The 10,000-nt window shown below is 46.9% G+C and overlaps 1 protein-coding gene across 3 annotated transcripts in view; it reads left to right on the top strand.

Moving 5' to 3' along the window:
- The window catches only part of LOC306919003 (uncharacterized protein), a 58,020-nt gene that overhangs the window by 42,606 nt on the left and 5,414 nt on the right, over positions 1 to 10,000 (top strand). For all 3 annotated transcript variants that reach the window (XM_079531846.1, XM_079531844.1, XM_079531845.1), the window contains exons 18-21: positions 120 to 217; positions 2,295 to 2,371; positions 7,140 to 7,300; positions 7,832 to 7,947. In XM_079531846.1, the coding sequence (XP_079387972.1) occupies positions 120 to 217; positions 2,295 to 2,371; positions 7,140 to 7,300; positions 7,832 to 7,947 (452 nt within the window). The remainder of the gene's footprint in view (positions 1 to 119; positions 218 to 2,294; positions 2,372 to 7,139; positions 7,301 to 7,831; positions 7,948 to 10,000) is intronic.

Genomic DNA, 10,000 nt, shown 5'->3' with positions numbered 1-10,000 from the left:
TGTGTGTGTGTGTGTGTGTGTGTGTGTGTGTGTGTGTGTGTGTGTGTGTGTGTGTGTGTGTGTGTGTGTGTGTGTGTGTGTGTGTGTGTGTGTGTGTGTGTGTGTGTGTGCGCGTGCAGTAAAGGAGTGTGTGTCCACTCTGGTCCATGAAACAGATGAAGACAAGCTGGTTTCGTCTCTGTGGGGAGCCGAGAGATGTCTGAGGGTGCTGGAGAGTGTGAGTGCACACACACACAAACATGCGCGCGCACACACACACACACACACAGCAGGGAGTTGCTCCTTACGATGGAGTCAACAATCAATCATCATTTGTGACTGAAACATTAATATATTTGCTGAGCATCTGAAACATTTATATATTGGCTGAGCATCTGAAACATTCATATATTTGGCTGAGCATCTGAAACATTTATATATTTGGCTGAGCATCTGAAACATTTATATATTTGGCTGAGCATCTGAAACATTTATATATTTGCTGAGCATCTGAAACATTTATATATTTGCTGAGCATCTGAAACATAATATATTTGCTGAGCATCTGAAACATTTATATATTTGCTGAGCATCTGAAACATAATATATTTGCTGAGCATCTGAAACATTAATATATTTGCTGAGCATCTGAAACATTCATATATTTGCTGAGCATCTGAAACATTAATATATTTGCTGAGCATCTGAAACATTCATATATTTGCTGAGCATCTGAAACATTCATATATTTGGCTGAGCATCTGAAACATTAATATATTTGGCTGAGCATCTGAAACATTCATATTAATAAGGGAAATTTAGCTTAAGTTGTGGCAAATCTGGGAAAAAAAAATGCTTACCACTAGCTTTCTTCACAGATGTGTTCATAAAGGTGTCTATTATCACAGAAAAATGTGTTCCAACCCAACTCCCTTTGGAAACTGTGACAGCTGCTGAAAGTTGGGGTACCATACAACCATTATAAGGCAAAATGTTTTTATATAACATAAATACATTTCATTATGCTTTAAGTAGCATGTGACGTGTCAAACTAGGGGGTTTTCATGATTCTGAACACGTTCCAAGCATTCGTTTTGCACGAAAAACACTCGTTTAGGCTAAATGTAGCCATAGAACTTGCCTAAATGTGCCCTAATGTCCCCAAATGTGCTGACCTCATCACCTTTGAAATGACGGCTATGGCCTTTTTAAGCCCAAGGAGTGTTTTTCGTGCAAAACTAATGCTTGGAATGGATTCAGAATCATAAACTCCCTAGTTTGACCCCTAGTTTGGCCATAGCCACTTGCCCAAATATGCCCAAATGTGCTGACTTCATCACATTTGTGATGACGACTATGGCCATTTTTAGCCCAAGGAGTTTTTTTTGTGCAAAACTAATGCTTGGAATGGATTCAGAATCATGTAAACACTCTAGTTTGACACGTCACATGCTACTTAAAGCATAATGAAATTTATAACATTTTGCCTTATAATGGTTGTATGGTACCCCAACTTTCAGCAGCTGTCACAGCTGTCAAGTTTCCAAAGGGAGTTGGGTTGGAACAAATTGTTCTGTGATAGTAAACACCTTTATGAACACATCTGTGAAGAAAGCTAGTGGTAAGCATTTTTTTCCCAGATTTGCCACAACTTAAGGTAACTTTACCTAACTATATATTTGCTGAGCATCTGAAACATTAATATATTTGCTGAGCATCTGAAACATTCATATATTTGCTGAGCATCTGAAACATTAATATATTTGCTGAGCATCTGAAACATTAATATATTTGGCTGTGCATGAAACATTCATATATTTGGCTGAGCATCTGAAACATTAATATATTTGCTGAGCATCTGAAACATTAATATATTTGCTGAGCATCTGAAACATTTATATATTTGCTGAGCATCTGAAACACATTCAAAGCCATTTCTCAGTCAAAACAAAATGGGTGGTATCTCTGGCTTTGGAGCATTCATTCATCCATCCATCCATCCATCCATCCATCCATCCATCCATCCATCCATCCATCCATCCCTCCCTCCCTCCCTCCCTCCCTCCCTCCCTCCCTCCCTCCCTCCCTACACCCACCCACCCACCCCTCCCTCCCTCCCTCCCTCCCTCCCTCCATTAATTCTCCAGAAACTGCCAGTGTTATTTTGAAGGACCCGAGACGTGAAGTGGATGTAGAAATAAATAGAAAATACTTTTATTTTGTGCGTCCGTGTGTGTGTGCGTGTGTGCGTGTGTGCGTGTGTGTGTGCGTGTGTGCGTGTGTGCGTGCGTGTGTGCGTGCGTGTGTGTCTCCAGGTTTCTCATCAGAACTCAGAGAACCAGAGCTATCTGATCGCATATAAAGACTCCTCTCTGATCATCTCCTCTGCAAAGTGAGTGCACGCACACACACACACACACAATTTACAATTTACAATTTAGGCATTTAGCAGACGCTCTTAATCCAGAGCGACTTACATTAAGCAATAACAAAAAGCATGGCATACATCACATGTATAAAAAGTAGTTATCATGAATCATGCGTAAACTAAGAACGTAACAGTGGAGTATCTATGTAAACTATACATACTATACTATATAATATATTATACATGTGTACTATAAAGTGCTATGACTACATAAAGTGCAATTCTAGAGCTGTCTACATAACAAGCTATAAGTCTGTTTAAAATACTATCTAAGTCTACATAATGTGCTATCTAAGGGGCTAGGCTAGGGCAAGTGCTACGGGCCATGGTGGAGTCTGAAGAGGTGGGTTTTCAGACTACGGCGGAAGATTGGGAGTGAGGCTGCAGTTCTGACTGCAATGGGAAGTGCATTCCATAGTTTTGGAGCCAGAAGGGAGAAGAGTTTGGGACGTGTGGAGCGTTGTCCCGGCGTTTTTAGTGAAGGTACCTCCAGCTTCCCTGCGTTGGCTGATCTGAGTGAGCGGGAGGGTTTGTATGGTACGATCATACTTGTGAGATATGGGGGGGCCATGCCTTTGGTTGCTTTGAATGCCAGCATCAGAGTTTTGTATTCTGTGCGGGCAGCGACCGGGAGCCAATGGAGCGAGCGGAGAAGGGGGGAGACGTGTGAGAATTTTGGCTGGTTGAAGACCAAGCGTGCTGCGGCATTTTGGATCAGTTGGAGGGGCTTAAGTGCACATGCCGGTAGGCCAGTAAGGAGGGAGTTGCAATAGTCAAGTTTTGACAAGACTGTTGTCTGGATTAGGAGCTGGGCTGACTCCTGGGTGAGGAACGGTCTAATTCGTCGTATGTTGTAGAGTGTAAACCTACAGGATCTAGTGACAGCTGTGATGTGTGTTTTGAACGAGAGCTGACTGTCCAGGACAACACCAAGGTTCCTGGCTGTCGGGACAGACTTTACCAGGGCGTTGTCTACGGAGATAGTTAGCTCCCGCATAGGGCAGGACTTAGCTGGGAAGAACAGAAGCTCAGTCTTGTCTGGGTTCAGCTTGAGGTGGTTGGAAGACATCCACTGTGAGATGTCAGCCAGGCATGCAGTGATGCGCTCTTCTACCTGGGTGGCAGAGGGGGGGAAGGATAGAAACAGTTGTGTGTCATCGGCATAGCAGTGATAGGATATATTGTGAGCAGAGATGATGGTGCCAAGGGATTTAGTGTACAGTGAGAAGAGGAGGGGACCAAGTACAGATCCCTGTGGGACCCCAGTTTGGAGGGTGCGGGGGGGTGATAGCAAACCTTTCCAAGAAACCTGGTAAGTCCGGTCAGAGAGGTAGGAGGAGAACCACTTCAGCGCCGTCCCGCCTATGCCTAGATCAGCTAGGGTGCCTAGGAGCAGCTGGTGGTTCACTGTGTCAAATGCCGCCGATAGGTCTAGGAGAATCAGGACTGCAGAGTGGGAAGCAGCCTGGGCAGCATGTAGTGCTTCTGTGACTGCGAGGAGTGCAGTTTCCGTGGAGTGTGCCTTCTTGAATCCTGACTGGTTGGGATCCAGCAGGTTGTTCTCTGAGAGATGGAGAGAAAGCTGGTTAGAGACAACACGTTCAAGGGTTTTGGAAAGAAAGGAAAGGAGTGATACCGGTCTGTAGTTCTTGACATCTGAGGGGTCAAGAGTTGGTTTTTTGAGGAGTGGTGATACCCTGGCTGACTTGAAGGCAGATGGGACGCAGCCTGAGGTTACTGAGGTGTTGATAATGGAAGTGATGAAGGGGAGCAGGTCAGTTGCGATGGTCTGGAAGATTGGAGACGGGGCGGGGTCGAGAGGACAGGTGGTAGGTCTAGTGGATGTGACTAGTTTCAGGACCTCATCTGGGGATAGAGGAGAGAAGGAGGACATGCATGGTATGTTATGGTTAGCATTGGTTGAGTCGAGTGCTTCTTTATGGGGGAGGGGGGTAAAGGACCTACTGATATCATCAACCTTCTTTTCGAAGTAGTTGGCAAAGGCCTCCGCGGTGAGGGATGAGGGTTGAGTGGGGGGAGGGGGTTTAAGGAGGGAGGAGAAAGTGGAGAAGAGTTTCCTTGGGTTAGAAGTGCAGGATTGGATTTTGGTGTGGTAGAAGGAGGTTTTAGCGGTGGTTAGTGAGAGGGAGAAGGCAGAGAGGAGTGAGTGAAAGTGGGAGAGATCATCTGGTAGCTTTGTCTTGTGCCACTTCCTTTCAGCTGCCCTGAGAGGTGTTCGTTCAGATCTGAGGGTTTCAGATAACCAGGGGGCCGGTGGGGATGAGCGAGCTGGCCTGGTCGAGAGAGGGCAGTGTTGGTCAAATGCAGATGAGATAGAGGAGAGGAAGGATGTGGTTGCGGGGTCGGGTGAGAGAGAGAGGAAGGACTCTAGGGAGGGTAGAGAGGAGAGAATAGAGGATGAGAGGGAGGAGGGGTTTAGGGACTTGAGATTGCGTCGGGTGGTGACGGTCGGAGGGTGAGTAGGTTTAGGTGGGAGAGTAGAGAGAGAGAGGGAGAAGGTTATGAAGTGGTGGTCAGACCTAATTAACTCTTAGCCTGCCGCCATTAATTAATCCCTCGATTGCGTATTGCCATGGTTTAATCACGCGTGACACTTACTTTGAAGAGCCAAATATCCGTAATCGCATTTTACTATGAAACCATTCCGTGTGTGTTGACGAAGCTGGTGCTCGTTCTCTCGGTCGGTGGTGGAAAAAGTGGACCGCGAGTATCACAGCGCCTGCTACAGGCCGTTGAAAACGCTTGTCTGGGACAAAGCGTCCTCTGCAATGTCGCTTCTGTGAGATAAAGCCGTCTGAAAACAGAGCCGTTAATGTTAGTGGATGCGCGCGCATTTTCAAAATGGCCGCGCCCATTGTGTCAGAAGCATAACAAAGCTAACTGACGGTAGATTTCGATACGATCGTATTAAAACATGCATTAATGAATACATCGCTGTTAAAACGGCTTTTCCGTTTGTGGCAGGCTACAAGATTCTACGTTTTAAAATTCCTATGTTCCTGGCGGGTAAACGATTAAGGGAGTAACAGAGAGTGTGGAGGGGGAGCAGGCTCTGCAGAACACGAGGTCCAAAACATTACCAGCCTTGTGAGTGGGAGGGGAGGGAGAAAGGGAGAGGTCAAACGAGGATAGGAGGGACGTAACGGGAAGATACTTCTCTGCCGTAGGTAGGTTAAAGTCACCCAGTAGAATCAGGGGGGTGCCATCCTCCGGAAACGAGCTGATCAGAGAGTCTAGTTCTTCCAGGAAGTTCCCAAGGGTTCCTGGGGGGCGATAGAGCACAATGAGGGTGAGGGGGACTGGTTGTGATATTGAGATAGCATGAAATTCACATGTGGTGAGAGAAAGGTGAGAGAGATTTAAGACACGGAAATTCCATTTCGGGGACATGAGTATCCCTGTACCACCCCCCCTACCTGTTGAGCGAGGGGTGTGTGTGAATTTGTGTGAAACAGAGAGGGCGGCGGGGGTAGCTGTGTTATCAGGGGTAATCCAGGTTTCGGTTAGAGCAAGGAAATGCAGAGACTTGAGGGTGGCGTGGGCTGAGATAAATTCAGGCATTTCCTCTTTGGTAGCTGCGTGGCAGTTCCAAAGGCCTCCCTCCACCACAATGTGGTGACTGGGTGAACGAGCTGGGTATATGAGATTTGAGGGATTTCTGTGGCGGGGGAAGTAGTGTCTAGGGCGACATGAAAAGGGCAGGATAGGGATGGTGGGAAAACACATAGTACACAGATAAATAAAAATAAGAAATAAGCGTAATAATAGTAAAAAAAAATAATAATAATAGTAAGAAGAAGAAGAAGAAGAAGATTGATACAAAACCCTGGGAGGCTGCCTCCTTCGTTAGATGTGTCTGGATGTCCGGGTCTTTGGCTTGGGCACCAGGCTAAAGTGGTCGTTGGTCAGCCGGTGTGAGCTACGGATCAAGGTTCATTCACGCGCGTACTAGGACAGTATGTATGGAAGAAAGGGAGGAAGTAAAAGAACCAACCGCAGAGATGGTTGAAGAGTAGAGGGGTAGCTTTAATGGATAGTTTATAGGGGTTAGAATAGAATAAGTGCAAAAAGGAACAGAGTGTGTTCCTCTACCTGTGTGTGTGTATGCAGGGATTCAAAGTTTAAACAGCTGTGTAGCTGTTTATCTCCTTGTCTCTGCGACCGTGAGTGAGTGACTGAGTGATTTGAGAGCAGATATATACTGCCTGAGGCCTTTAATTAAAGCCTTGATCTGGCCAGCAGAGGGACTCAAGTAGATCACTCAGTGAGTGGTCTGTTTGATTCTGTCTGATGGCTGATTCAAAATTCAGATCAAAAGGGTCACTCCCACAAGGACTTAAAGTACCCACAGAGTATAGAAAGACAAACAGAGAAAATACAAGATGACAGAATATTACACACACACACACACACACACACACACACACACACACACACACACACACATATAAGTGCCCGGAACGCTAGGCTAGCTGTCCGGGCCTGCAGCCTCACTCCCACCGTAGTCTGAAAACCCACCTCTCTCCCTCTCCCTGTCTCCCTCTCTCTCTCTCCCTCTCCCTCTCCCTCTCCCTCTCCCTCTCTCCCTCTCCCTCTCCCTCTCCCTCTCCCTCTCTCCCTCTCCCTCTCCCTCTCCCTCTCTCCCTCTCCCTCTCCCTCTCTCTCTCTCTCTCTGTCTCTCTCTGTGTGTGTGTCTATGTCTCTCGCCCAGGGCGTTGAGGAGATGTGAGTGTCTCATCGTGACGTTCGGCCAGCAGCAACCAGACCACGCCTCCTCGTTGACGACGCGTTGCTATAGCAACGTGGCCAAGGCCACGCGGGACTGCATGAGAGCTGTGATAGGAGTCCTGCTGAACCTCACGCACGACAACGGTACGCGCACACACACACACACACACACACACACACACACTGTGATAGGAGTTCTGCTGAACCTCACGCACGACAACGGTACGCGCACACACACACACACACACACACACACACACACACACACACACACACACACACACACACACACACACACACACAGAGACTTTTGTTATTTCACGTAGATTCGCTGCGTTGTCGTCCCTCGACCCCAGTCTGGAGAAACACATAGTTAATCTCTGCCCGTCTAGAAGGAAAAATACCTTTTAGGATGTTAAGATTTTAATCTGCATAAAAAAGTTAAGGAACCACCGATCTAATGTTTTGTGTGTGTGTGTGTGTGTGTGTGTGTGTGTGTGTGTGTGTGTGTGTGTGTGTGTGTGTGTGTGTGTGTGTGTGTGTGTGTGTGTGTGTGTGTGTGTGTGTGTGTGTGTGTGTGTGTGTGTGTGTGTGTGTGTGTGTGTGTGTGTGTGTGTGTGTGTGTGTGTGTGTGTGTGTGTGTGTGTGTGTGTGTGTGTGTGTGTGCGCCCACAGAGTGGGGCAGTACTAAGACGGGGGAACAGGATGACCTCATCACCACGGCTCTGAACTGCGTCCTGAAAGTACCTCAGTACCTCCCCCAAGAGTACCGCTTTGATATCAGAGTATTGGTGAGTACTCTGAGTATATTTACCTCCCCTCAGCACACTGAGCGCAGCGGCTCGCTCCAGCCATACGAACAAAATACAAAATACCTTGTGTACCTTCAGAACACAATAGAAGACATAGGTCATCATAGGTATAATTAACATTAATGCAGACAGCAGCAGTTTGGCACATCATCAGAATACAATCTGCTATTACCTTCCACGTTCACGACGTGAACAACCTCTCCTTCTCCTCCTCCTCCTCCGACAACAACTCCAAGCATAACGTCCTCAAGCTTCGTCTTTTCTGATCCATGCAAACAACCTGCACTGACCGGAGATGGAGAGATTCATGCGTCCCGCACGTAAAGCTAGTCACTGTCAGCACGGGGGTGGGGGGGATAAAGTTTGCGCGCTTCTGTACATCTCTGACACAGCGTTCAACTTCAGCCAGTTAATTAGTGGGACACGCTGAGAGCGCACATCAAAGGAGAACACAGCTGGTTGTTAATTAAGGCTGAACTCTTACAGTTTGAATTCTGTACACGCACACACACACACACACACACACATAGAGAAAAAAAATATTTTTCTTTTCTTTTCTCCTAATTTGAATCGACTTGTGTTAACCCATTCTGGGCGGGAACCCCTTTTGGTGTTTTAAACTACGCATTATGTTATACTATAGCTATAGAAAAATAGCAGATCTACAAGCTCATAGCGCACCACCGAGTGGCTCGCTACGAGCTTGTAGGTCTGCTATTTTTGAAAAATCGTAAACATGTGGCACAAATCTTTGAATATATATTCTTTCAGAGCAAACGTTTTTTTTTAAATGGGATAATGAAGTCGATGCGTCTCTCTACCTGTCTGTCTGACTGACTACCTGTCTGTCTGACTACCTGTCTGTCTCTCTACCTGTCTGTCTCTCTACCTGTCTGTCTGACTACCTGTCTGTCTGACTACCTGTCTGTCTCTCTACCTGTCTGTCTGACTACCTGTCTGTCTGACTACCTGTCTGTCTCTCTACCTGTCTGTCTCTCTACCTGTCTGTCTGACTACCTGTCTGTCTGACTACCTGTCTGTCTGACTACCTGTCTGTCTCTCTACCTGTCTGTCTCTCTACCTGTCTGTCTGACTACCTGTCTGTCTGACTACCTGTCTGTCTCTCTACCTGTCTGTCTCTCTACCTGTCTGTCTCTCTACCTGTCTGTCTGACTACCTGTCTGTCTCTCTACCTGTCTGTCTGACTACCTGTCTGTCTGACTACCTGTCTGTCTCTCTACCTGTCTGTCTGACTACCTGTCTGTCTCTCTACCTGTCTGTCTGACTACCTGTCTGTCTGACTACCTGTCTGTCTCTCTACCTGTCTGTCTCTCTACCTGTCTGTCTGTCTGTCTGTCTGTCTCTCTACCTGTCTGTCTCTACCTGTCTGTCTGACTACCTGTCTTTCTCTCTACCTGACTGTCTCTCTACCTGTCTGTCTGACTACCTGTCTGTCTCTCTACCTGTCTGTCTCTATACCTGTCTGTCTCTCTACCTGTCTGTCTCTCTACCTGTCTGTCTGACTACCTGTCTGTCTGACTACCTGTCTGTCTGACTACCTGTCTGTCTGACTACCTGTCTGTCTCTCTACCTGTCTGTCTGACTACCTGTCTGTCTGACTACCTGTCTGTCTGACTACCTGTCTGTCTCTCTGTCTGTCTGTCTGTCTGTCTACCTGTCTGTCTCTCTACCTGTCTGTCTCTACCTGTCTGTCTCTCTACCTGTCTGTCTGACTACCTGTCTTTCTCTCTACCTGTCTGTCTCTCTACCTGTCTGTCTGACTACCTGTCTGTCTCTCTACCTGTCTGTCTCTCTACCTGTCTGTCTCTCTACCTGTCTGTCTCTCTACCTGTCTGTCTGACTACCTGTCTGTCTGACTACCTGTCTGTCTCTACCTGTCTGTCTCTCTACCTGTCTGTCTCTCTACCTGTCTGTCTGACTACCTGTCTGTCTCTCTACCTGTCTGTCTCTACCTGTCTGTCTACCTGTCTGTCTCTCTACCTGTCTGTCTGACTACCTGTCTGTCTGACTA

This window comes from Electrona antarctica, assembly GCF_951216825.1.
Source record: "Electrona antarctica genome assembly, contig: scaffold_54, whole genome shotgun sequence".
Lineage (NCBI taxonomy): Eukaryota > Metazoa > Chordata > Actinopteri > Myctophiformes > Myctophidae > Electrona > Electrona antarctica.
This window is presented reverse-complemented; position numbering and strand designations above follow the sequence as displayed.